At 50.4% G+C, this 27511-nt stretch overlaps 1 protein-coding gene across 2 annotated transcripts; it reads left to right on the top strand.

The window, feature by feature from the left end:
- Window positions 1-26781, top strand: PKM (pyruvate kinase M1/2). 2 transcript variants are annotated; one of them, XM_065941666.1, is made up of 11 exons: window positions 1-139; window positions 11486-11667; window positions 12250-12341; window positions 15082-15213; window positions 16096-16282; window positions 17094-17364; window positions 19138-19288; window positions 19516-19668; window positions 23216-23382; window positions 25177-25358; window positions 26049-26781. In XM_065941666.1, the coding sequence occupies exons 2-11, from the start codon at window positions 11514-11516 to the stop codon at window positions 26153-26155; spliced, it is 1596 nt and encodes a 531-aa protein (XP_065797738.1). In that variant the 5' UTR covers window positions 1-139; window positions 11486-11513; the 3' UTR covers window positions 26156-26781. The 2 variants fall into 2 exon arrangements, with proteins under 2 accessions (XP_065797738.1, XP_065797739.1); XM_065941667.1 differs by lacking the exon at window positions 23216-23382 and adding an exon at window positions 22667-22833.
- Window positions 26782-27511: the final 730 nt, after the last annotated feature.

The following is a 27511-nucleotide window of genomic DNA, read 5'->3' as shown; positions in this document are numbered from 1 at the left end:
GGCGGCGGAGGGATTGCGGCGGCCCGCAGTCGGGATAACCTTGAGGCTAAGGCAGCGGATCCCCGCATTGGAGCGACGCGTCGCGAGCCTCCTGATCTGTCTGCGATAGCATCGCATCCCAAGCCGGACCACGTCGGAGGTGAGCGTGGGGAGAGACTGGGCCATCCGTCCCCACTGGGGCTCCGTCTCCCGGAGCAATGCGGAATGCTGGCCCGCCTGCGCATTTAGGGTGGCGCAGGATCCGGGGCATCTTGGGCTCACCCGGTTGGGATCAGAAAAGAGGAGAAAGGCTGCTTGTGCCTAGGGTCGCCTTCAAAGCCCCCAGCTCCCGCTTCTTCCGAAGGCAGATGGGTCAGCCAGCCCCTTTCCTGCCCCAGTCCCTGACCTTCTCCCATCCCCATTCTGGTCCCATTCTCGCCTCCCTATTCCTCCCTTCTCTATCTGGTCTCGCTCTCGTCTTCCTTCCTTCATCCTCCTGATTTGATAGTTTCCTTTCATGCGTCAGCCTCCCCCGTTTCCACTCTGCTCCTATGCCCGTCTCTCCCTTCATCCTTATTACTCGCTTATTTTCAACCTGTCCGTGTTCCCTTCATTCTGATGCTTTCTTTGTAACTTCTCCTTGAAACTCCTCTGGCTCCGCTCCCCTGTTCCTCTTCCATTCAGCTGCTGTCCCCTTCGTGTACCTACCCTCTCACGCCCCGGCGCCCGCCCCTCCCCCGCCTCTCTGGTCACGTCCGCTCCAGCGCATCCTTCTGCTGCGCACCTTCCTTCGCGCCACCGGCCTCCTCGCCCCTCCCCCTCTGTTCTGATCACGTCCGCCTGCTCTCCCGTCCCCGCCCCTCGGCCTCCCATCTCCTGCCCCACTTCTCCATCATAGTTCCCCAGCCCCGGCCTGGAGTTCCGGGGTCAGCTCCCGAAGTGCAGTGGTTTGCGGATGGGCAGGCTGGCTCCCAGGCGGCCCGGAGATGGATGCGGTGGCGGCCGGAGGCGCAGTTAGAGGGTTACATAACCCTTGGTCTAACCCGCTGCAGAGGAAGAAAGGGTGGCTGCCCAGTGGCGCGTTCCTGTTTTGTGCCGTCCAGAATACGATAGTGCGGCCGGAGCGCTGCGCTTGCCCCGGGGGGGTGGGGGGTGGGGTGTCCCGGGCTCCATCCCGCTGAGGCGGGGCTGCACGTAGCGGCGCCGGACCCGCCCTGCCGCGCCCGGTCCTCTGGATCGCGAACCACTGGCCTTCGGGCCCGTTACCGACCAAGCATCATCTCCGGTCCGACACGCCTCTGTATGCTGCTCAGAGGCCTCCTCGAGTTCGAGGCATTCACCTGGCTCCCTGCCTCTGCTTCGCGTTACTTGACAGATGAGCCTGGTTGTAGAGCGCGGAGGCCGCGGGTTGAGGAGAGTAGAAATATTAAGAGCTTGGTGCCACGTACATGCGCTCACTCAATAAAAACTCGTGTAAAGAGTTGTTTAGGGGAGGGCTGTGGAGACCAGACCAGGATGACTAAAATCCTGGTGACCAACCCACGGAATTCAGTCTGATTAGGAAACCAATGTAAAAGTTAGCACTGATAAGGGCCGAGAAGAAGGTACACACGTGCTTCCACACGTGGAAGGTAGGCACTTCCTGTCTGGGTTTAGGAGGCCTCACCAGGTGGCATCACACGGGATTTGAAGAAGCGGAAAAGCACCTTCCAGTCTGAAGATTATTTGAAGACCCAGTAATGGTTTGGCGTCCCTTGGCTTCTTATCTGTGTTCTTAAAACCCAGGACACTGATCGTCCCCCGTACAAATGAGCCTGATAACTGAGGTCCGGACATGACGGACAGAGGCAGTGGGAAGTTGAAAAGAGGCTTTCAGAATCAGGTTTAACTCATTACATACTGATATGAATAAGAGGGAATTTAGCCTCAGGACCCCATGTGCAAATTGTACCTTTTTTCATCCTGGTTATTGAAAGGGTGGGTCGCTGTATACACACTTACATGGATATATATTCAGTACTGGGTGCAGTGTCTAATCTCTGGTGAGATGCCTCCAGATGTATTCTTTTGGTCACTGAGCCCATATGACTTCATCCATAATTGAACTCTGGCGCTCCTCTTCTTGCCATCCCAAAACACAGACTCATAGTTCATCTTTGGGAGTCAGGCTCTATGTAAATACCAGAGATCTCCTAGAAACCAGTCTGCTCAGGGATCCTGCTACAGTGTTGGCAAAGTAATTAACAATGTTACTTTGCTACTCTCCACTTGCAACATGGGCTCTTGGGTCCTCTAGCCAAAGGAAGGCAAGAAGGGAGATGGCTTTCAGCCTTTGGTATTATAGCGGTTTGGCTATAAGATTAGAAACAAACTTGCAACCCTAAGACTAAAATCTTCAGGTTCTATTGGCACCTACTCCAGGTATCATTCTGGGATTTGCTCAGCCAGCTGGTGGTGTGAGATTAAGATAAGAGGCAAAGGACAGTAGCTTCTTGTTGGCTGTATGGCAGGGTGTGGCCTCTCCCTGGGGTATAGAGCAGGCCTTAGGTCAGGACTCTACAGCATTGTTAGCAAATAATTCACCCTCAGGTTGCCTGACGATGCTGTTGGGAATGCAGGGGGGCCCTTCTGAGGGGAAGAGTATGTAACACATCACCAGATCTGTGGGGGGGAGGGGGGGTGGAGGAGGATGTAGGGAAGATGACTCAACCTTTGAATTTTTCTGCTTTTAAGAGAACTGTCTTCGTTGGGTGAGTGGGGAAACTGCATTGTGGTCTTTGCAGGCTTAAAAATCCCCTCTCCTCTTTCAGTGAGTCAAATAATGAAGCATGCATTCCTCCCAATTAAAAGTGTCTCAGCTAGGTGGATGGTGGAGGTCCCCAGGCTCTCTGGACAGTGCTTAAATGCCACGTGGCAGAGCCTCAGGCCCCAGTAATAGAGTCTGCACACCTGTCCTGAGCCCTGTGCAATGGATGTGGCAACCCTTTGGGGAATAATCATTGTAGGGAAGATGAGTATCAATGACTTAAAGATTATGTCCTTGAACTCATTTCTGAATTACTAGACTTGAGCCAAAATGTAGGGACATTAGTCTTCTATATAGGACAGCTGCTCTCGTTTTAAGCACTGCGTTAGAAGTAAATAATTTCAGTGTTGAATTCACGGTTTAACCAAAAGCATCATTGCGTCTTTAGGAATTGCAGCCCCAATGACTTGGCAAGTTTGGTAACTGTTACTCCAAACAGAGCTAACATCTTAGGGAAGGTGCCTGTGTGCCCTGAGTGTTGTGACATTAATGTGGGGTCACAGGAAATGCCATTTTATTTCTTAAAACTGCTTATTTCTTAATGTTGAGGCAGTGAAAGAAATGGGGAAGTGGTTGAGAGCAGGAAGGTAGAAAAACATGCACCTCTTGCATTACAGACTTGTAATGCAAGGCTACAGGAGTTTTTAATTATTTGTCTTCAGGTTTTATGAAGGCAAGTAAGGGTGTGTTGTTTTGGCTAAGCACTAAGACTGAGGTGAAGGCGGGGAGAAATGACTCATTTGACATTAACTTTATTTCTGAATCATTCGGAATATCCACAGTCAAATCCCAGTTAACTGGTGCACCACAGGAATGAGGCATCCATGGGAGCAGAGTTGTCTTGCAGCACTGTTGAGTGAGGATCTTGTGAGATATGTAAGTGATTTATATCGCGGCTGGTCCTATAGGACCTTGAATCATCACTGTAAGCTTCAGTTCTGGTACAGATAGAAATAGAACTAAATGAAGACCACTCTTGGGGGGGGGGGTTGCTTTATGGCACAGCTTGTGGGACCTTAGTTTCCCCACCAGGGGTCGAACCTGGGCTCTTGGCATGGAACGTGCAGTGTCTTAACCATTGGACCACTGGGGAATTCCCAATGAAGACCATTCTTAATTCTATCACACTTCTCTGAAAGCTTGCTTTTTTTCGCTCTCTCTTTAACCACAAACTAGCCAAGGACTAGATAGATGAATAGGCTGATTATTTGGGGCTTTGTTAAAGAAGCTGTTTGGGGGCAAGGTGAGCCAAGATGGGTGGTGTGTGGCGGTGTGTGCAGACTCCGCTGAACCTTTGGCCCTCCTCCTGTGACTGCTCAGCTTAGGAGGGGAGGTGGGCAGGCCCACCAAGTGCTGCGACCCACCCCTGCAGCCATTTCTCCTCTTGGTTTGTGCGGACCCGCACGTAGGAGGCCAGGCTGCAGTACTTCTGGTGGCCTCTGACTCCCCTCCCCCGCTTCTCCCTATAGGCAAAACTCCTGGGACCGGTAAGCCGCTCTCTCCTGACGCCAGCAGGCTGTGTCTGGAAGTCTGACAAAGGCTTTAGTCGGGGAGATGCCAAGACTAGCTATGACAGGGTTGCTGCTCGTGGCATTTCAGAGTATGGACCAGCTTGGCTGATGGCAGTTTAAAAAAAATTATTTTTTTCCTTATAAAAATTATCTGAAAGGAGCCCCAGCCCTTCCCAACATTTAATCAGCCAACAGATAGTATTTAACTGTAGATGACTGATATCACATCACCCCTTTCTCAGGTGATGAGTGCAGTCATGGCATATGAGACCAAGCCATACAACGTTTTGGAGGAGCACTGAAGTTTTAGTCTGGTTAAGAGGCAGGAAAGTAAAGACTCAAAAGAAAACTATACTGATATCTAATATCTCTCTTTTGTTATGTCATTAGAGAGCAGATTAATACATCACCCATCAGATGGGCAAATGTTGTTAGAGTCTGACAGTGTCAAGGGTTGGCAAAGGTGTGGGAAGGCAAGAACTCACTTTACTATTTGGTTGTAAATTAATATAACCACTTTGGAGAGCAATTAAGCACTATTTCATAAAACAGAAAGCAAGCATACCCTGTGGCCCAGGAATACACCTCTGAATATAGAAGCCACACCTGCAGAAAGAGACATGTACTAGGAGAAATATTACAGTGCTGATTAATGAGGAGAAATTGGGTTTAGCGGGAAAATGATCAACCAGTAAGGGAATACATAAATAAACGGTCTAGTCACACACTGGGCTAGCATAGCAGTTCATATGAATTAACTAGAGATGTGTGCCAACTGGATAGATCTTAAATATGCTGTGAAAGCAAGTTGTTTGATAATGCCTTACAGTGTATTACTTCGCATATTATAGAAGCAGCAGTATAATAGTATTGAATATAGATACATATACCCTTAGATGAACTATAAGGATAGAAAATTCATGACCTTGGTTGGGTGTTAGGATATGATGTGAAAGGGTTGGAGGAACCACCTGGGGATGGAGGACAAATGAATTGGATACAACGGTAATATTTTTTGTAAGTCTAAAAATCTGGATTAAGAACAATTAAAAAATTTTGGCCCTATCTCACAGCATCTTAGTTCCCCAACCAGGTTTGAACCCAGCCCTTGGCAGTGAAAGTGTGGAGTCCTAACCATTGGACTGCCAGGAAATTGGATAATATTAATGGTCAGTTCTGGGTGGCAGAAATATAGATGTGAATGTCTCTTTCTTCAGTTCAAAACAGAAGCAAACCTATGGTGGTCACTGAGGGGAGAGCAGGCGTACTAAGTAGGTCAGAGCTCTGGGAGATCTGGCATGCCCTTCCTCCTCCCGGCCCCTCCTCTCTCCCTGCAGCTGTGATTGATGCAGGGCAGCTCCTCCTCTAGGTGCTGGGCCAAGGCCTCCCTTTGCTGAGGCTGTCCCTCCCCCTGGTGTTGTACCTGACTTGGAAGGACCCTGAATCAGGGTCCCAGGTCCCTCGGTGCTTCCAGAGTGTCCGTCTCACACCCTGAAGCACTGCCTCATAATCTTAAGTCTAGTAAGGAGCACAACTCAGCAAAAGCTTCGTCTCCACTTCCTCCTCCAGACTGAAGCCAGCTCTCTTCTCTGGGCATCTGTGATCGAACCAGGAAATCCTCAGCATTTGAAATGGTAGCAGTTTCTCTGACTCAGGACTTCCTGCACTGGAGTTGAGTGATCCTTATAGGGGTGGGCTTGTTTAGCATCAGCTTTTGTGCCCTATTGCACTCTCCTATTTGAAATAGGACCTTGGGCTCCTATGTATAATATTTAAGTCACTTAGTTCTAGCCCTGAATAAAAGAGCGAGGGAATTTTACTTAAACCTACAGTGAGCTCATTTTGTTTTGTGTAACCTGGTAACACCAGACTTTGCTTTCTGTTATGGGACCTGTTGAGGAGAGAATGGACTTAATATTCCCATCTCTTAGCTAAGAACTGCTCGTCCCGGCCCCACTACATATGCAAATATACTGTTATCATTACTCTGTGTAGGAGGATGAAGGGCTTCTCAGATGGCTCAGTGTAAGGGACCCATCTGCCAGTGCAGGAGATGCAGTTTCAATCCCAACTCCCTAGAGTAGGAAGTTGCAACTGACTAGTATTCTTGCCTGGAGAATTGAATGGACAGAGGAGCCTGGTGGGCTACAGTCCATGGGGTCACAAAAGAGTCAGATGCGACTGAGCAACAACAACAAATAGGATGAAAGCTGAGTATTCACTTCAGACCTTATTAGGTTTTGTAGCTGGCCTGGCATCCATTTTGATCTTGTCACTGCCTTTGTCAGATAAGGGCCAGTCTTGGGAATTATAATTTTCTGCTCCATCACCTACTAACAAAGCTCCTAGAGAGCAAACTGACCTAAATGCCTTGTCCAGCATTTTAAAATATTTATTTATTTCACTGGGTCAGGTCTTAGTTGCGGCACATGGGCTCTAGTTCCCTGACCAAGGATCAAACCTGGGCCCTCTGCATTGGAAGCTCAGAGTCTTAGCCACTGGGCCAGCAGGAAAGTCCCTGTCCAACATACTGTGATGAAAACTTTCTAATGGTTGTTGGTGTGCCAAAGATTTGGGAATCAGACCTCCATGCTGGCTTGGAGACTTGGCGATGTAGATAGCAAATTGATGTCACGGTGAGAAACCATCGTGGGCTCCAGATGTCATCATCATTGAGTCAGTCTGTGTGGTGAGGTTGGCATCAGAACACAGATTGGTTAAAGGTTGACTTATGCAGATGTGGGCTCATGGGCCAAGCTGGCTTACTAGGGCGGAATGATGTGGGCTTTTGTGAAAGCGCGAATCTGTGGACTGAAGCGTGAATCCTTCCAGCACACCCTACCAGCAATACTGGCTCTCAGTGACGTGTTGGGTAGTTGTTCTTTTATGGTTTCTACCCCCTGGTTTGTAAAGAGTGACCCAAGACTTGTGTCTGGCACGAACAAAACTGTGGCTTCAGAAGACCAGGAGCCACTTGCGAAAGGAAAGGTAGGAGTTGGGGCCCATGGAACTGAGCCGTCACTTGTGCCTGCTTCCAGGCCTCTGATGGTATCTTGTTTCTCACAGAGGAGAAATGTCCCTGAGGAGGATGCTACAGCAGGGGCTCGGGCTCAAGATTCAGGTTCCTGTACCCGGGCACGGCATTTGCTGCCGTCAGTGGAGACGCGCAGCTTCCACTGCCGGCTGGAGGTTGGCTCTGCATGTCTGTGCCTCCCGAGGAGGAGGATGTAAGAATGAGTCAGACTGGCATGAGCTGGGCAACGTGTGCTGGCAGGCACTGTCCAGACGGCCAGCCTGAGGGCGGGGAGCTCTTCCCAGAGGCTCGCCCTGAGAAACCAGGGCCGAGGCTGCTGTCCAGAGGCTGGGGGAGTGTCCGGGGGGTGTTTTAGGTGGGGATGGGCAGCTTGTGCTCCAGAGAAGAGGCTCATGGGAGGCTTCGGGGCAAAGCTTGAGGGAATGGAAACCCAGCTGGGGACCTGGGCAGGCCACAAGGTCTCTGGTTTGGTAGTGGACTTTAAGGACATGGTGCGATCTCGTAGGAATCTGGACAGACTTGCTGACAAGCCAGCTTTTTTTGATTGCTGGTGGGTAAACACTCAAATGGCAAGTGAAATTTCACTTGTTATTTTTGTACTTAATAGCCTGGGTGAGCAAAAGATCAGAGCTTGTAGACCTCAGGTTTAATCTGAGATGATGAAATAGGGTTAGTGGTTGAGCACAGTATATTAATTGTATCTGCTGATAACATCTCCTGCTCTTGAGCCAGCCCTTCTGTACTAGAATATCCTTGTCACAAAGAGTTTGCTCTGATGCTTGAGGACAGACTAAAGAGGAAGAGAAGTTTGTTGGGTTGGGGCATGTGACTCACAGGTGTGGGGCACAGAGTTGTCCTGTGGGCTGTATTAGCTTTCCTCCCTGGAGTGAATCAAGGTTTTACCTGCCCATGGCTTCTGCATCATCAGTACAAATAGCAGCACATTAAGAAGGCAGATAATGTCTTTGAAAGTTCCACTCTCATGAACCATCCTTTGGTAATTACTGTGTTAGAGTGACTCGGGTTTCTTTTTTCCCTCACTGTGCCATGTGGCTTGCGGGATCTTAGTTCGCCAAGCGGAGATTGAACCTGGGCCCAGGGAGTGAAAGCACTGAGTCCTAACCACTGAACCACCAGAGAATCCCTGAGGTTGATCTTCTTAAGTCAGTGAAACTATCCCGCTGTGTGTGTGATCTAGGGCCTAAGATGCATTATTCCACCTCTACCATGTTTAGAATATTCCTGAAGTACATAGAGTGGCAGTTGAATATGGCACGAGGACCTTCACTTTTGTTTTAATTCCAGCATTTTTACCAGGATGCTTGTAAATGTGTCCTTTTTGAAAGAGGTACATTTAGAATTTTTCTCATGAAAGTAGTATCAGTAAACTTTTTAGTAAAAAGAAGAAAGAAATTTGCTGTAATTCTACCACCCAGATAATACACTGATAATAATTTGGTAGGTATCCTTCCAGTCCAGTTATGTATGTTTAATTTAGTGCCTTCCCTCCCAAAGAAAAGGGGGAGGCAATAGTGAAATGTTAGTAAACCAAGGTTTAAAGAGACTATAGGGAAGGGGATAAAGCATTGCAGAGGAGCCACTGACAACTCTTTTACCTGAGAATTTTCTTGGTATATCCTTGGGTGATTTCGGTGTATTAATTTATAACATAGCTGAATCTCTAGGAACTACCACTACCTGGATACCTGGTTATTAAGGTGATTTCTCCATTACCCCCAAAGAGCTTTAGTTGCACTCAGCTTTTACCTTAATCCTTGTACAGCTCTGCAGGGCAAACCTTTCTCAGCTCCGAGCAGTCTTTGCAAGTGGGGCCAAGGAGCCACCCTGAGTCAAAAAAAGAGCATTATGTCACCGGAAGTCCAAGCCCAGAGAACACAAGGTATGACACAGTAATCAGAGGCCCCACTTGGGTCTTTGCAAGGAGACCCTAATGTCTCAGGTCTAGAGCCGATCCCACTAATGCCTTTTTTGGGGGCCACACTATGCAGCAGTGGGATCTTATTTTCCCAGCTGAGGATCAGACTCATGGTCCTTGCAATGGAAGTGTGGAGTCTTAACCACCTGACTGCCAGTGAGGTCCCCAACTGGTGATTTTTAAGAAGAGTTACTTTCTCCCACTCCTTGAGGTCACACTGGATGACTCCATTTGCCTGGAGGCCACAGTGAGACCTGTGTTCCAGTGGCCTTGGTGTTCCACCAAGGGGACCATCTCTTGAGTGCTGTTCCCTTTACAGCCAGATGCACCTGCACACCACAGTGGCCTGGGTGCTGCTCTGTGAGCCCAGCTTCCACCCTGAGTGGAGGGAAAGGGACCTTGGCTGCCCAGGCCATCCTGTCAGTGATTCAGAAGCTCTGAGGTTTGGTGGGGGAGGGGGCAAAGCTATAACTTCGATTTGACACAGAGGCATTAATAGGTGCTCTGAAACATCATTCAGCAAACACCGGACTACCTCCAAGGTCATGGTGCTAAGAGATACAAAACCACTGGGTCATGGAGGAGAGGATGTTGTTTTTTGGTGGAGAGGATGTTGTTTTCATCTCGGTGCCTGGTATGTTGTGGGGAGTTAGGAGATACACATCGAAAGGAACAGTGTATATGCCATGTAGAATAATTGGCTGGTGTCTTATTTTCTTGTTTTTAAAGGTGTAGTTGAGGATCTATAGCTATCGGTTCTCAACAGCTTATAGGAGCTTCACTTATAATTGGTCACAGAGCTTCTTGAAGTTTATCAGACTTCTTGGAAGTGACAGACGGGTTTAGATGCATGCTGTGCTTCAGCCACCCAGAGAGGCCACACAGTCAAGGATGGAGGAGGAGAAAGAGTAAGGGTTACATGTATGGGGTACCTTGGTTTGGAGCCCTGAGATTTTGGAGGAGGTGGGACAGGGCAAAAGAAAGGCTTGTTCTTGTGCCTTGGCTGCAGCACTTGGGCACAAGGATTTAAGGAGCAGCCCTTGGTCTGAAAACCAGAGAAAAGGAATGGCATTCTAATGAGGATGCAAGCTTCTGGCTCACGTGCTTACCTGATGAGTCTTCAAACACTGCCTGGATGCTTCTCAATTCTCTGTCTATAATCAGCTAACTAACTGAGTGAGTTTAGTTGTAAAGTCAGTGATGAAGAAAAACAAAGGTCTGGGCTGTTGTGCCCTGGGTCAGGCTTGTGACCTGGGCTGATTAATTACCTGGAACAGATGGTCTTTGTTACTGTGAGTAGTGTGCTTTCCAGACTTAGAAAGGGAATGGGTAGTGGGTCAGAAGATCAGCCTGGAAAGGATTTGACAAGCAGTGGTAATGTCTTCAATTAGCGCAATAATTTTAGAGCCAGGCTAGGCCCATTGTGGTTATCCTTGGTTTGACACAGATTGCTTGGAATGTGCTTAAGTCCTTCTGACTGAGATTACCAGATGTAGTTTTTAAGTACAGATTCCTGGGGAAAAAAAATATTTTACATTCTTGGCTCAGGTTGGACTTACCTGTCCAGGGATGGGTTTTTTTGTCTCTCAATGGGCCGAGGCATACTGTCCAGCCTAGGGTGAATCGAGGAATGGACTTATGTGTCCCTGTGGGTTCTTGAAACCTAGGAGTCCAGGACTAGGAGGCTACCTGAATAGTGGTTGTCTCCACGACCAGGAAATCACTTTGGGTTTGGGTGGGGATTGTTCAGAGAGAGTATGGGTGCCACACCCCATAGCAGGTGTTTATAGCTTTGAGACAGCTTTTCACACAAAGATCTACATTGACCATGGTACTAAGCTAGTCTGTATCCCTGGAAGATTGGCTCTTTGGGGGGAAGCTTCCTTTTGAGGAAACTCCTGCAGTGCATGTAAAATGGTGTCATTTACAGGATTAGCAGGGAAGTTGTCAAGATAGACGTTAGCCCAGTGTGAGGGAGGTGTGTGCTTAACATGTGCACAGGAAGTACATTCATTGGTAATGTGGTTTTGAAGTCTTTCCTACTTGCTCATGATAACGTGAGCCCATGGCCCGACTTGAGCACCCACGTAGGCAGAGCGTGGCGCGGCTGCCTGTGGCTTGTGCCCAGAGCATGCTTGTTGAGTTAATGTGTAAGCAGGAAGCAGCTTCTGTGCTAAGCTGTATATTAGCCACTCAGACAGATCACACTCTCTCTCCAGTTCCTCTGGACCCAAGACATCAGAAGCCATGTCGAAGCACCACAGTGATGCCGGGACGGCCTTCATTCAGACTCAGCAGCTGCACGCAGCCATGGCCGACACCTTCCTGGAGCACATGTGCCGCCTGGACATTGACTCTCCGCCCATCACGGCCCGAAACACCGGCATCATCTGCACCATTGGTGAGTGCGGGTGCCCGCTCCCTCGGAAACTAGGGCTTCCAGAGGCAGTGATCTTTTCTCCCCCCAGAAGACTAAATGTAGCAAACCTGGGTTCTGAGCAAGATGCTACAGAGAGATTCTTAGGGGAAATGAAGTCATGGACTTGGTCGCTCAGACGTGTCCAACTCTTTGTGACCCATGGACTGTAGCCCACCAGGCTCCTCTGTCCATGAGATTTGTCAGACACCTGGAGTAGGCTGCCATTTCCTTCTTCAAACTGAGTTCATAGGAATTTGCAGGAAGGAATTCATATGCTTTATGTGTTCTGCTAAAGGGAAAATTTAGAGGGTATTTTCCATGGCGATTCTTACTGGTTCTGAGCATCTCAGAGACCTAGGAAAGATCTTGTGGACTCTGTTCAACCAAAATGCTGTAGCTGGACATCTGAATGGGCTTCAGGGAGAACATAGAGGGCTGGCTACATTTTACCTTGGTTATTAAGAGTTCTTTAAACTGAAACACACTTGAAGTGTTAATCCTCTTTTGGATAATGAACACTTAATGACTTTCAAACATTTTTTTTGTTTGTTTTTTCTGAATTAGGCCCAGCTTCACGAGCAGTGGAGACATTGAAGGAGATGATTAAGTCTGGAATGAATGTGGCTCGTTTGAACTTCTCTCATGGAACTCATGAGGTGAGCCTCGACAGTGTGGCCTCTGGGGCAGCTTGTGGGAAACAGGGTGGGCATGCCATGTTTATTTAGCCACAGTGGACCAGGCAAGAAAAAGCGGGGAATCAATGGGAAGGTTGTCTTCACCGGCCCATCCCTATTGTTCTCCCCGCTCCCCCACCCCTACCCCTGACATCTCAAGTGGCCAAGTCTCCTTAAGCAAAGACGACCTGCTTTGTCATCGGCCATGATTCTTCCCAACACCTGTGCTCCATTGATAAGGAAGGCATGGAAGGGTTTTCTTGGGATTCCCTCTAAGCCATGGGGCTTGACGCTTCTGCAGCAGGGTTTCTGTAACAGCTCATAATTGCAATGATGAACCAGTAAGTCACCCTGCAGGTTTTCCTGGCCTATTTTAGACCCATGACAAATGGGGCAGGTCCCAGTGAAGGGTTTCCACTATTGCAAGTGAAGGACTGGGTCCTGGCGTGTAGTACCCGACTTCATTAACATTGTGTTCCCAGCCTGTCCCTTCCCAAGGGTTCTGGTACATTAAAGTAAAATAAAATCCACACATTTGTCCAGTGATCTGGGAGGAGTGTGTCAGTACTGGGGCTGTTCATGAGCTGACTTGACCCCGGGGACCAGATGCAGCTGTTGGGAGGTGCTCCATTGTGCTTCTGTTCCAAGATCAGGAAAACCTTATTTTGAGAAGTGTGTGGGCTGCCTGAGGAACAGTGCCATGGGATTTCATACTGGCGTTGATAGAAGACTAATGGGTGAGGCAAACTCTTGCTCCTCTTGCACCTGTACTTCCTGTTCAGAATAAAGAAAATGCTGCCCTGTAAGGTCAAGTGGTAAGGGGTTGCCCTCTGGCATTTGGAAGTTGGTGTTAAGTTTAAACTAAAAATAAAGCCTCAGGAAATGCAATCCAAGAACTGTACGCCTCCTTTCTGGAAACATGAGAATGTTCATCATAGGTTCCCTAACCCATGTTCCATAAACAGCCTATATCCTCCAAATGTCACAGGGACCTGACCAAGTTCAAAGGAACTATGCTCAGCAGGCCCCGTGGGGCAGGTTAAGAAGCCCACAGATGGCATTCTTAATTTTCCAAAGGTGAAGAGTCCTCCGCGGGAGACACTTGGCATTCCTGCAAGCCTTCGCTTAGCCCAAAGAGAGAGCTGGAGACACCGGTGAAGGTCCATTCACAATTGATCCCTCCTGCTGACTTGTGCCAGGGTCTGCTGTGTGCAGGGAAAGGAGCAGAAATAGCTTTTAGGAAGCTGACCTTTAACTAGGCTTTATGGCCTCTTCCATCCAGTAAAATAATACTACACAGCTCTGAAATGGCAGGGGGAGAGGGTGGTATCTGCACCTGTTGGAGGGGGCTGGCTCAGAGGGTCTGGTTTTTTAAACTACAAGAGGCATTTGGGGATTATTTGTGCTTTAACTCTTATTCCCAGAGTTGGAATTTGTTTTCTTTTTCCACACTGCATGGCATTAGTTCCACAACCAGGGATCAAACAAACCCAGGGCCTCTGCCTTGGAGGCACAGAGTCTTAACCACTGGACCACCTGGGAAGTCCCTTGTGGGTTTAATTTGAGGTTTTTGACCAAGATAAAATTATGGAATCAGGGTTTTGGAAACTGATCTGAAATATTAGTTATATAATGTAAACAGTTATAGTTTGACAAATAGCCGAGACATGCTTTTCCAACTTTTGACCATTTTTAATACTCTGCTAAGCAGAACATTGGATTTGCTTTCTGTCCTTCACTCAGACAGAGGGGCATCTACCATCTGATCTCTTTTTCTGGTTTTGTTGTTACTGCATGTGGTCTTTTGGCAGCTCTTGTGGGCAAGATGTGTTGTATTCTCAGGCGCCACTCACCTGGATGGTGGTGGTTGAAGGATGAGGCCCACAGTGTGTTGAGTTGGGAGCCTGTGTTATCAGCAATGTCACACTGATAGCTCTAGGAACTTTTGCCATCTTGGCTCTGAGTCCCTTTTTAGTCAATTAATAATGGCTAATGGGAAAGAGGAAGGGCTTCCAAGGTGAGACGAAGCCAGGATTTGTTGCAAGTGAGAAATAGCAAAGGTCAGTTAGTTCGGAGAAAGGCTGTGTTCCCACCTCTCCATGTTCCATTTCCATTTCTAATCGGACTGGAAGAAGTGATTGTCAGAACCAGGTCTGCATGACTTGAGCAACGTATTTAATTTGGGCTGCGTCAGTTTAAGTAAATAACTGAGTTTGAATTGCAGTTGTAATCGATAGAGAATAGCTCAGAATTATCAGATCTATCCGTCTAACTCTGGTAGCCAGAGCAGTATTATCCAGATACAAGATCTTTTACCCCAGTTGTCTGCTTTATTTGCTGAGGGTATTTGTTAAATCTAGGGGGTGTGGAGGGGGAGGAAATAAGCCTCTTTTATGTTGACATGTGTTGCCACCAAAAACCATTAAAGGTATGATCGTAAATATTCTAAAGTTCCTAAGATTTGCCCTTAGAGTGGGTGACGGCGGTGGTAGAAGTGGGTGGAGAGCTGGCAGGAGTCTGCTTACAGCACAGGGAGCTCACCTTGGTGCTTGGGGCTGACAAGAAGTGAGTAGAGGCGAGGAGGTTGATGTAAGCAGGTAGAGGATGCTCGGTGATGGAGGCAGTGGTCTAGAATCCTGGTGATCGGCGTCAGCGCTAATTCTAGATCCCATAGTGCGGGATGACAGATGTGGAGCTTATCATCTCCCCGCTTTCCCCCCAGTACCACGCAGAGACCATCAAGAATGTACGTGAAGCCACGGAAAGCTTCGCTTCAGACCCCATTCTCTATCGGCCGGTGGCGGTGGCCCTGGACACTAAAGGACCTGAGATCCGAACCGGGCTCATCAAGGGCGTGAGTATCCTGGGGAGAAGCAGGAGAGAAGGCGTGGGGGGCCAGAGCCCAGAAGCACGTTTCTCAGTTAGATGAGAGCTTTGTCCATCACTGCAGAAAGTCTTCCTTTGATCTGCTTTGCTAAGAAACAACACCAGAAAGAAACCTCTTTTACACTCAAAACCTACTTTTGGGGAGCAGCTTATCTCTTCCTCTTTAGTATAACTGAAACACTGTAGGTTATTCTTGGGTTATTTCCTTGAAATATATATATATATATTTTTTTTTTAATTAATTAATTAATTTATTTTTTTCAGTGGGTTTTGTCATACATTGACATGAATCGGCCATAGAGTTACACGTATTCCCCATCCCGGTCCCCCATCCCACCTCCCTCTCCACCCGATTCCTCTGGGTCTTCCCAGCCCACCAGGCCCGAGCACTTGACTCATGCATCCCACCTGGGCTGGTGGTCTGTTTCACCACAGATAATATACTTGCTGTTCTTTCGAAACATCCCACCCTCACCTTCTCCCACAGAGTTCAAAAGTCTGTTCTGTACTTCTGCGTCTGTTCTTCTGCCCTGCATATAGGGCCATCGTTATCATCTTTCTAAATTCCGTATATATGTGTTAGTATACTGTAATGTTCTTTATCTTTCTGGCTTACTTCACTCTGTATAATGGGCTCCAGTTTCATCCATCTCATTAGAACTGATTCAAATGAATTCTTTTTACCTTGAAATATATTAAGTTAGATTGTATGGTTATTTCTTTCCAAGGAAAAGGCTTTATTGTTACTTCCAACTGAAATTTAATCCTGGTTCCCTAGAGGAAAAAGCTTTTCTCCTGCCAGGAAGGCCCAGCTTCTTTGAACTGTGGTTTGCTTTCTTGTCTGCTGCAGAGCGGCACCGCTGAGGTGGAGCTGAAGAAGGGAGCCACGCTGAAGATCACCCTGGACAATGCCTACATGGAAAAGTGTGACGAGAACATCCTGTGGCTGGACTACAAGAACATTTGCAAGGTGGTGGACGTGGGCAGCAAGATCTACGTGGATGACGGGCTTATTTCTCTGCTGGTGAAGCAGAAAGGTAGGGACAGGAGTCAGGGTCTGATTGTTTAAAACTAGCTCCCATCTCTAAATTTCTTTGCCAGAAGATAGGAAGGTTGTTTGACTGGCAGAGAGACGGAATGTATATAGTCTCAGGACTTCCTTCCTTTTTTCAAATAATCTATTTATTTATTTTGGCTGCGTTGGGTCTTAATTGTAGCGCATGGGATCATTAGTTGCAACACTGGACTGTATTTGTGGCACGTGGGCTCATTTCTTGTGGCTCGAGGGTTTAGTGGCTCTGCAGCTTGTGGGATCTTAGTTCCCCCACCAGGGATCACACTCACTTGTTCTGCATTGCACAGTGGATTCTTAAACACTGGACCACCCAGGGAAGTCCCAGGGGTTCCTTTTATAAAAAACTCCTATCCTCAAAAACAGATTTCACTCCAATTCAGTTGTACCCTTGGAGAGCAGATGAGAAGCATTTTTTACCCATCCTCACTATCTGAAGATTTGCTTCCCTCCTTCATTCACTTAATATGGTGTCTGTAGGACTCCAGTGTGCCTGGGAATGATAGCTAAAGCGATCCGCTCCGTTCTAAGCGTTTTATATGTAGACTTGTTTAAATTTTGAAACAACCTAATGAGTAGATACTATTATCCCTGAGACACAGAGAGGTTAATGGACTTGCCCACAGTTAGTAGGGTTGGAGAGTGAACCCTGGCGGTGTGGCTCCACCACCCACCATGTGCTCCTTCCCAGTTCTCTCTCCTGGGGAGAGCCTGCCTCCTGGTGAGGACACGTGTGCCCAGGGCTCAGCCTCCCCACCCTGTTCCATTCCATGCAGGCCCTGACTTCCTGGTGACGGAGGTGGAGAATGGTGGCTCCCTGGGCAGCAAGAAGGGCGTGAACCTCCCTGGGGCTGCCGTGGACCTACCTGCTGTGTCAGAAAAGGACATCCAGGATCTGAAGTTCGGGGTGGAGCAGCATGTGGATATGGTGTTTGCGTCTTTCATCCGCAAGGCTTCTGATGTCCATGAAGTCAGGAAGGTCCTGGGAGAGAAAGGAAAGAACATCAAGATAATCAGCAAAATCGAGAATCATGAGGGAGTTCGGAGGTAAGTCCCCTGCTTCCTTCAGCCCCAGCCCAGCTCTCTGCAGAGCAAGATGTAGCCTGTGAACACCTGGCCACCTGCTCATTCGAATGAGCCTCTTGGACTTACTTCAGACCCACTGTCTCAGAATATCCTATGATACTGGTAGGCTTGCTAGGTGGCGCTGGTGGTAAAGAACCCACCTGCCAATATAGGAGTTGTGAGTTCGATCTTTGGGTTGAGAAGATCCCCCGGAGATGGGAATGGCAACCCACTTCAGTATTCTTGTCTGGAGTATCCCATGGACAGAGGAGCCTGGTGGGCTCCCATCCATAGGGTCGCAAAATCAGACACAACTGGAGTGACTCAGTGCGCACGCCTGACATTGGTATTGGTATTTCAAGGGGGGTAAAAAAAGCTGCACAGATGATTGGGCTGCCAGCATCTTCACATTGTTCCAGGGAACAGTCCTGGAGAGGGACAGGGTCACCACCACCTCCAGGCTCAAGAACCATGTGTAGTGCTCCTCCACTCGCTGAGTTTGCTGGAATTGGGGGCCACCAAGGGGGAAGACAGGCTCTCAGGAAGGGGCTCCTTCACTTGGGAGCTGTGTGGAAACTCAGGGCTGAAGCACGTGACCTCCTAGTCTTCCCTTGGAAAGCAGGGGGATTGGTGGTTGGGTCAGCTCTGCCACAGTACCCGTCTCCCTGGGGAAAACATGCCGTCCTCCTCTGGTTCTGCGTGGTCCCAGCACTGCGCCACTGCCTCCCCAGCGCTCACCGGGTAGAGCCATGTAAGGCCAGCTGGGTGACATCTGCTCCTGCTTGGCTCCCTGCCCAGACCCAGCACTGACAGCCCAGGCTTACTGGAGCGGGTCAGGTGTGTGCATGGGAGGAGTGGGCGGAGCAGCGCTGCCCACTCCTGTGGCCTTGCCATCCTTAGCTTTGTGTCAATGTCCGTCGCACTGGGAAATCTGGGGCCCTCCCTCTGCCACCCTGATAAGCCACAGGTACCTGCTGACTTTGGCTTCAGGCCAGACAAAGCCACATTCTCGTGCCTTCAACACACCGGGGAGGGACCGCTGAAGGAGCGGCCTTCCAGTGTCCCTGACGGGAAGAGGCCGTGGACCTTTGTGTCAAGAGCAGTCAGCCGCTTTGGGTTCCATTTCTACCCCAGCAGTGGTGACTGAAATGAAGGTGGTAGAGAGACACCTTAAGACGGACCTTATGAGATGCAGGCGCACACAGAGAATGAACTTATGGTTACCAGAGGGGAAGGATGGGAGGAAGGAAGAGTCGGGGAGTTTGGGATGGACCTGTACACACTACTGTACTTAAACTGGATGACCCACAAGGACTGCGGTATAGCGCAGGAAATTCTGCTCAGTGTTACATGGCAGCCTAGGTAGGAGGAAAGTCTAGGGGAGAGTGGATGCACGCGTGTGTATGGCTGAGTCGCTCTGCTGTGCATCTGAAACTATCAAGACATGGTTAATCAGCTGTACCTCACCGTAAAATAAAAGGTTAAGGGAAAAAAGAAGGGAACCCATGGAATTTTGGAAGAGACCCAGCCACCTCCCCTTCCCCTCAGTGAAGTGTCCGTCCTGGTGCTGAAGAGTCCAGCGAGCAGAACTGTTGGCCCCCTTTGGGGGACTGAGACAGCTGGAACACCCCTGTGATGTCATGGGTACTTGTCCTGGTTGCAAGAGTGACCAAGTCAGAGAATCCCGGGGAACTGTGTCACCATACTGGAGGCCCCTGTTCTGTATAACCTCTGTCTCCGAAACTTGCCTGTCAGGTTTGACGAAATCCTGGAAGCCAGTGATGGGATCATGGTGGCGCGTGGTGATCTGGGCATTGAGATCCCCGCAGAGAAGGTCTTCCTTGCCCAGAAGATGATGATTGGTCGGTGCAACCGAGCTGGGAAGCCCGTCATCTGTGCCACACAGGTGTGTGCCTCTCCCTGAGCACACATCCTTGTACAAGGAAGCTCTGAAGGCTACCTGGTCTCTTTCCATGGACCCTGCCCCACATCATACACACACCTATTCCCCCGCCCTCCTGCCCCCACACACCTACACAAAGCCGGACTCTGTACATACATGCTCTCCAGGGGGTCACCTTGTGTCTGAAGACCTCCCAGGCCACGTCTCACAAATGCTGTGTCCCCTCCCAGATGCTGGAGAGCATGATCAAGAAGCCTCGCCCTACCCGGGCGGAGGGCAGTGACGTGGCCAATGCAGTCTTGGATGGAGCCGACTGCATCATGCTGTCCGGAGAGACGGCCAAAGGGGACTACCCCCTGGAAGCTGTCCGCATGCAGCACCTGGTAAGTCCTCCCTGCTGGGGGTGGAGGCGAGCTCCAGCACATGGGGACACCTTGTACTGTCACCTTCTGTGTCCTTTTATTATCCTCCAAGTCACAAGCAGAGTGAGGAGGTGTGTGCTGGGGTCGTGGAGGTGTCTGGTTTTGGGGGGTTTTTTTGCTCTTCTGCCTTCCTGCCCACACCGGTCTCCTAGTCCCTTCTGTTCTGGAGGCGGCCTCCTTCATCACACGTAGCACAGTCCACTCCCGTCTTCAGGGTGTGACTCCTTCCCTTGCTTGAGTCCTGGGATATCTGTACTGCTTCCCCCTGGGCAGTCTAGAGGACCTGAGCACCTCTGCCCTGTTGGAAAAGTCCGAGAGCTCCTGCTCCCAGCCGGCCTGTGTTTGGCTTCCATTTTGATTCCGCATCTATCCCCAGCCAGCGCCTCCCCCTGGACTGGGCCTGCACTGGAGGCTGTCACCTGCACTGATCTGGCTGTGCGCTGGCCTTGCATGGTACCTGCAGCAGCGCCTGCTTTGCTGAGCTGTTGCACTCACCCTAGATTAGAAGTGGGGTTTAAGGGAGGGGTGACAGGCCCACAAATAGAAACGGGTGGAAGGCTGGCTGATCCCAGCTGGCCCTGGGGTGAGAATGTCTGGAGGAGCCCTAGTGGCCGCTTCTCATTCTCCCGTGGGAGCTGGCTTTTCCAGGGTCTTCTGCTGGACCACGTCCCACAGCCTGGCAGCCTCTGCTCTAAGGCATCCAAAAGGAACACAGGGCTAGGTCAACAGGCCTGGGGAAACGAGCGCTACAGATGACCTTTCACAAGGGTCCTAGGTGGCTGTTGATAATGTATAGCTCAGCAAACTGTTTCTTTAACCTTCCTGTTCATTTTCCAGCCACAAAGGACCCCAAGCCCTTTGTGTGACATCCCTCCAATGCATCCCCCCAAAAAAACCTCTGGACTAGATACCGTCCTTTCCTTCACTTTCTATGTGATTAGGCTCAAGTGGCTTCCAAAGAAGACATGACAGTTACAGTGAATACTTTTTCAGGGGTGAAACAAGACATCTTGACTACAGATGTCTTCTGGTTTGTCCTTGGTGTTCTGGGTGGATCTGCCCATAAGGAAATCAGTAGAGGCCAGTGCCTGCCCCGGGGACAGCTGTGTTTTCCTGGCTGATGACCACCCTATGTGTGACATGATTGCTGTTCTGATGCTCATGCACTCCAGGCTCACAGTCCTTCCCACCTGTCCCAGTGAGTCCTTCCTCTCCTGGGAGATAGTGACCTTGAACTGGCCCTCTCTAGAGTGGTTGATGTTAATGTTTATGGGTCTCCATATAGAATTATATGTATATGTAATGATAACTGCCTTGCTTAGTCATGTGGCCCCACAGCCTCTGAGACCTTGACATGATAGACAGTAGGGACTTTGTGTCTTTGGGCACATCATTTGACCTCTCAAGGCCTTATCTAAGAAGTGAATTAGATGGGATATGTTTAATTACACCCTTTGCGTTAAATTGCACTGCTATTATAAAATGTCTGCTAAGAACCTTATGCAGGTTCTTAACCTCAGTGAGGTCGATGTCACCCCACTTTTATGGACGAGGGCACATGGTAATGGAGCTTGAGTTTGGACCCAGGTCAGCTGACTGGAGCCAGCATTCTCTCTTCTAAGACATCTAGCAGATCAGGGCAGGTGTTCCTGTGGGGCCTGTCCTGGGGTCAGAGACAAAGAACCAGACTCCGGGCTCTGCAAGCATATCTGTGTTTCCACACCCAATCTTTCCTTTGAACGAACACCTTAGAACTGTAAGACTGGGATTGCATGGCCCTATTCAGGAGATGAGTTACAGGGTTTGGGCCTGGTGGCCCAGGCCTCTCCTGGCCATGTCACCAGTTAACACTGGCCAATAGCTTCCCTTCTTAACTGTCCACTGCTTTCTCCTGTATCTAACTGATGCAATTGATGTTCTTAACTATGGGCTAGGCAGTACCAGGTATGGTTCTCTTTCCTGTTCATGTGCCCTGTCCTTTTGGGCTGCATGCATTCCATTCTTGCAGGAAGAAACCCTTTAACCTAGCAAACTCAGCCACTCATTGGCTTATCCTGTCCGATTAATGAGATGGCGTTACTGATTCTTCCCTCACCCATCATTGTCTAAGATGCATTCATAACTGCATTATAACCCTCTAAAGCTTAAGTTTTCTAATTCTTGGTGTTATCTGAGCAGGTGGTCTGTAAATAACCCAGTGGCTTTCTCATGGGTGTTTTAATCATTCGATTTTAATCAAAATGCCGTGTTAAGCTTACCTGTGTGCTTCCACAGGCACCTGTCTCTTCACATGGCTGTTCAGCGTGCCCCTCACAAGCTTGCCAGTTTCCACCTGCCTGCTTAGAATGTGGTCAAGCCGCATGTCCTTGGCTTTGACCCCAGCTTTCTAGCGCTGCTCAATGTGCTTCTACCGCAGGCCACTGGAAAGGCAGGTAGTATCTCCGTGTCTGAAGCCAAGCAGGCACTCCATGTGTGCATGGAGGAGGCCAGGCATGAAGCCCTGTGGTAACCAGGCAGCCATGTGAGGAGGGGGGCCTGTTCTTCCTGCGAGCTGTGTCATGAGGCAGCATGGTCAAGTCCTGCCAGGGAGCCGGGGAGGGGCCCCCCTCCGCATGTTTCCATGCTGAGGCGTTAGAGCCTGCTGCCATGTTGTCTCCCTCCACCCCCACCACCAATCAGAGAGACCTACCAACATCAAAAGACCCTTCCAGAATGGAAGAACCAGTTTCCCCTCCGATGGAGGAGAAACAGTAGCCACTGATGCTTGAACCTCCCTGAGCAGGCTTTCATCACCCTGCCTCTTTGCATCTGCCTGAAGCACAGACTTAGCCAATTAACCTAAGGTGCCTTCCTGTCATTAATTCCCCATTCTGTCTTTCCATGTTGTTGTCTCTCGTCTGTTTTTTCCTCCCCCTCCTTCTTCCCTCTTCCTTGCCTCCCCTCCCCCTAAACCTTACAGATAGCTCGTGAGGCTGAGGCAGCCATGTTCCACCGCAAGCTGTTCGAAGAACTTGCGCGAGCCTCAAGTCACTCCACAGACCTCATGGAAGCCATGGCCATGGGCAGCGTGGAGGCTTCATATAAGTGTTTAGCAGCAGCTTTGATAGTTCTGACGGAGTCTGGCAGGTAGGGCCCCGAGGGCAGGTAACTCTGTAGGATGAACAGCCTCTTGCTCCAGCCACTCTAGACGGCAGCCAGGGCCCAGCCCTGAGCCTGGGACACTCCTCTCATCTGCAGGAAGCCAGCCAGGGAGGTCAGGGCAGGACAGGGCCACAGGGTCCTCCGGCTCAGAAGGCACAGCCATGTCACAGGCACCTGGTGAGGGGCTGGTTCCTGCAAGTCTTGATCTCACTCAGCTCAGAACCTCCAGTGATCGGGCTGCTCTTGGCCCCTGCACCCAGGGACTTGCTCCTCCCCAGCTGTCTGCGACTCTTCCCCTCCCCGTCCCGTGTGACACGGCTCTGACAGCTCTGTCCCCCTCGTCCCTCTGGACGGATGTTGCCCCTAGATTGCCCGTGAGGCAGAGGCTGCCATCTACCATTTGCAATTGTTCGAGGAGCTCCGTCGCCTGTCACCCATTACCAGCGACCCCACCGAAGCCGCCGCCGTGGGGGCCGTGGAGGCATCCTTCAAGTGCTGCAGTGGGGCCATAATCGTCCTCACCAAGTCTGGCAGGTAGGAGGTGGCAGCGGCTCCCTGGGAATGCCCTGCCCGGTGGCACCTTTCCTTGGGGGTCCTGGGAGCGGTGCCCTGCACGGTGCTCTAATGGCATCCAGCCAAGGTAAGACCACTCGGCCTGCACCCTGGACCCTGCAGGGAAGGAGTCCCCTCCCCCTCCCCCGCCCAGCCCCGCAACCAGGCTCTGGGCCCTGGGCCTTAAGCACAGGGCCCCAGGCAGCCCTCATGGGCGTTTGGAACCATTTGGGTCCAAAGCAAGTTTATTAAAACCTTAAAACTAGCTAGACTTCATTAGATAACTATAGGTAGCCTGATGATAAGTGGTTATTTGATATTGAAAAGCTGTTATTAAAAAGTGAAGGTCCACCAGTTTTGCTTCTTCTAGCTAAGTGCTCTTTAAAAAGTCCAGTTTGCAAAATGAATGCCATTTGCTGACAATGCTGTTTGGTTGGTGTGCCTGTCCCATCTGTCTTTGAGTCCCAAAGATAAGTGGGTGCTGCCCAGGAAAGGTCACTGTGCTATCTTACTGGCACTTGGGCCAGGCAGCCAGGCTGAGACCTCTACTTGGCCTCTGGCATGAGTCCCTTCCGAATCCAGGACATCAAGTTAATTTCCCTTGCTCTCTGGGCCTGGGGGTGTGCTGCTCCTCTGGGGCAGCTAGGGTTTCCTGGAGGAGGCGGGTGGAGAGGAGCAGACAGGAGCAGCAAGTGGGACTGCCTTTAGGACCAGGACACAAGATGTGTGCCGAGTCCTTCAGAAGAGGGCTTAGGATAAAAAGCTCCAGCCTTTAGGGTTGACCTTTGTGAAAAGGTCCAACCATCGCTACTTGGCTATTTTTAGCTCTGGTCTTCTGGGGTTTCACTCAGCAAGTCCTGACTTCAGCACTTGCTTCCCTCTGAAAGCCTTGTATGGAGGCCCAGCCTTAAGCAGGGCATCCTCTGCTGTGACATGGGTTAAGTTTCCCTGACAGCTGTGGCGTGTCCTCATAGCTTGCCTTCTGAGCTCCAGTTCCCCCTGCCGGCAGGCCCCTCCAGCTCCTGAGACACCAGCCCCTACAAGTGGACAGTGTCAGTGTTGAAGGAAGCTTCCAGCCTTTGAGCTTTAAAGGGGTCCAGTCCCCTCCAGGGGATCCTTATAGGCAGAGCCTCCGCCACTGACACTCCCATCCCCTAGTCTTGCCTTCTGGGTAGCACTTACATTTCTGAGCCTCAGCCTCACTTAGATACTCAGGTTTGACTCTGGGGTTCTACAGCCCAGTTACTGGGACTGTTTCAGGGGCCTGGGGGTCATGTGGGGTCAGGAGAGGGCACAGCAGTAGGGAAGGCTTATCTTGTAGATCTCTCAGGCGGGCTGGTGGTCTCTGCTCCTTTTTTTTTTTTTTTGCAGATGTCAAGTGTCAGGTGCTATTCACATGCTGCTTGGCTTGTAGTTGTTGCTGGCAGCAAGAGAAAAGGGTGTGGTGAGGTTGGACAGGGCTGCTTCCCTGTGCCAGAATGGAAAAGTTCAGGGGGTGGGGGGGTCTGCCAAGTATGGGCCATGTGGGGTAAATGGGTGAGACTAACCATGCTGGGTCAGTATGATCCTGTGGCCCTGGCCTGTCAGAGGGGTTTAGGGTAGCATAGCTGTGAGGAATCTTCTATGACAGATACAGGCTGATGGGACACCCCAGTCTTGGGAGCAGATGTTGAAATGGCCAGAGCCTCAGGCTGGCAGAGTTGGATTCCAGGGTGAGTTGTTGCCAAAGGCCCTGAGGGGACTGTTTAACCATCTTGTCTGCCTGCCCCATCTCAGGTCTGCACACCAGGTGGCCAGATACCGCCCCCGGGCCCCCATCATTGCTGTGACCCGGAATCACCAGACAGCTCGCCAGGCCCACCTGTACCGCGGCATCTTCCCTGTGGTGTGTAAGGACCCAGTGCAGGAGGCCTGGGCTGAGGACGTGGACCTCCGGGTGAACTTGGCCATGAATGTTGGTGCGTGTCTGGGAGGGAGGGCTCCCAGTGGAGGGCTGGGGACGGTGCTTGAGCACTGGCCTTTCTGAGACCCTATTGAAAGAGGAACATGCCGGCCTTTGGGGGCAAGAGCTGACCTCACTGGGGATGTTCTCTGGTTCCTTATTCCCAGTCGCTGGAGCCCTGTGCTAAGGTCAAGGCGGGGAGAGAACCTTTGAAGTGTGGGGCTGAACAGCCCAGGTTCTCACCTCATGGTCTTTGGGAGTGGGATCCAAAGCAGAGGATCCTGGTAATCACCTTTGTCCATTCTTTGGCATTTGCTCATTATTGCGGATTTTTTTTTTTTTTTTTTTTCCCCATAAAATTAACCAGATCTCCTATACTTGGGGCCAGTACACATTTAGATTATGTACTCAAATGGCCTTTGTCACGATATAAAAGTAGGATGTCATAGGATGAGAGGAAACAGCTAGCTGTGACCTTGGGCTGGGCTCTCCACCTTCTTGGGTAGAAAATGAATGATGTCCAAAGGTCCCTCTGCCATCTGAGTGATAAGGAAATAATACCAAGGCCTCCCTCATTCCTTGTCTGGGCTGTGAGGCTAGCGCCACCTTGTGGTGTAAGAAAGTAAAGGCCTGTCAGCCCGTCCTCAATTGTGGGGCACCTTCTTGGCTTAATTTTTCATTTACCAGCTCTCTTCTCTTCCTCCAGGAAAGGCCCGAGGCTTCTTCAAGAAGGGAGATGTGGTCATTGTGCTGACCGGGTGGCGCCCTGGTTCCGGCTTCACCAACACCATGCGTGTAGTTCCTGTGCCGTGACGGACCCCGGAGCCCCTCCTCCAGCCCCTGTCCCACCCCTCCTCCCCAAACCATCCTTTAGGCAGCATTGCTTGTAGTGCTCACGTGGGGCTGTAGTGAGGCACTGGTGGGCTGGGACGCCAGGGAAGAAGATGAATGCCTCTGTGAAACCTGGCTGGTTTTAACACTGCCTGGGTGGGGTAGTTCAGAGCTGGGCCACCCATCACGTGGCTGCATCCAAGCAAGGGGTGAAGGAGGGGTGCAGGCAGGACTGGAGGCCCCAGAGCTTCACACAGAGGGCAACAGCTCCTGCTTCCCTTCCTTTGTGTACCCAATTCAGTTCCTGTAGAAAATGGATATCCAGAGAACTCCCAGCCCTGGCCCGGGATCAGGAGTAGGGGTCTGAGGGCATGGGGCAGCGGTTCCAGTTTAAGTAGACTCTGGCCCTGGCCCTTACTTGCTTCTCCAACCCCCTCAACCCCCCTCAGTCTCACCTTGTGAACCGTATACTCCTCTTCCTTCACCCAGTTGTTGCTGCAGACAAACACTCCACCCCCCCATCTTCCATTTCCCCCACTACTGCAGCCGCCTCCAGGCTTGTTGCTATAGAGCCTACCTGTATGTCAATAAACAACAGCTGAAGCACCTGTTTCCTCTCTTTTCTGTTGGGGATGGGGGGGTGGTTGAACCCTGCCCTCTGAGTGGGGTGAAATGGCAAGAGCCCCATGGCTCCTGGCAAGTGCTCCTGTTAGGACTCAGACCACCTACCATCCTGTCCCCCAGGCTGCAGAGGTGCTAGGAGAGCAGTCGCTGGCAACCTTGAATATAGGCTGCCCTTTTCAGTGCCCTGGGGTCTCAAAGATCCTGCAGCTGGGGAAATTTTAACAGCTTATTTGTTCCAAAGATTGGAGGAGGCAGCCACAAGGGCCCCTCCCTCCTGCTCTAGGTAAACCAGGAGTGAAGTGGCCCTTGTCCTGCTCCTTCCCCCTAGGTCATCCTGCAGTAGAGGTCCAGGTTGAGTCTAGGTTCTGTTTCCAGAATATTGGTGCCCCCTTCTGTTTTCCCACATCCTCTCTCCATGAAAAGCAGGCTCAGAAAGCTAGGAGAAGGGTTGGGAATGGCACGGTTTGCACCTTCCCTGTCTCCTGACCACTCCCAAGGACCGATCCTTTTCTGGTGGGGATAAGAGGGAAGGGGCCCACAAACCAGGTTGATTGTCACACCCCCAACCTGAGCTCTAATGCCTGTGCTTTCCCATCTGCAGTACCTTTCCAAACACCTCCAGAAGCTTTCTGCTTTGGGAGACACTGCGAAATCCCCAGCTCTGGGGAAAACAGATGAAATCATTGTAGAACCTTGTTCAAAATGCCTTCTGGT

Source organism: Muntiacus reevesi, chromosome 7, assembly GCF_963930625.1.
Source record: "Muntiacus reevesi chromosome 7, mMunRee1.1, whole genome shotgun sequence".
NCBI classification, from domain to species: domain Eukaryota; kingdom Metazoa; phylum Chordata; class Mammalia; order Artiodactyla; family Cervidae; genus Muntiacus; species Muntiacus reevesi.
Note: the sequence above shows the minus strand (reverse complement) of the source record. Positions and strands in the feature narration are given on the sequence as shown.

What these genes read in the sequence shown, in the direction of transcription:
- PKM (XM_065941666.1), top strand. Translation starts at nt 11,514, where the DNA reads ATGTCGAAGCACCACAGTGATGCCGGGACGGCCTTCATTCAGACTCAG. An exon ending in CGGCATCATCTGCACCATTG is followed by an intron (nt 11,668 to 12,249) that starts GTGAGTGCGGGT and finishes TTTCTGAATTAG; the next exon opens with GCCCAGCTTCACGAGCAGTG. An exon ending in GTCCTCACCAAGTCTGGCAG is followed by an intron (nt 23,383 to 25,176) that starts GTAGGAGGTGGC and finishes GCCCCATCTCAG; the next exon opens with GTCTGCACACCAGGTGGCCA.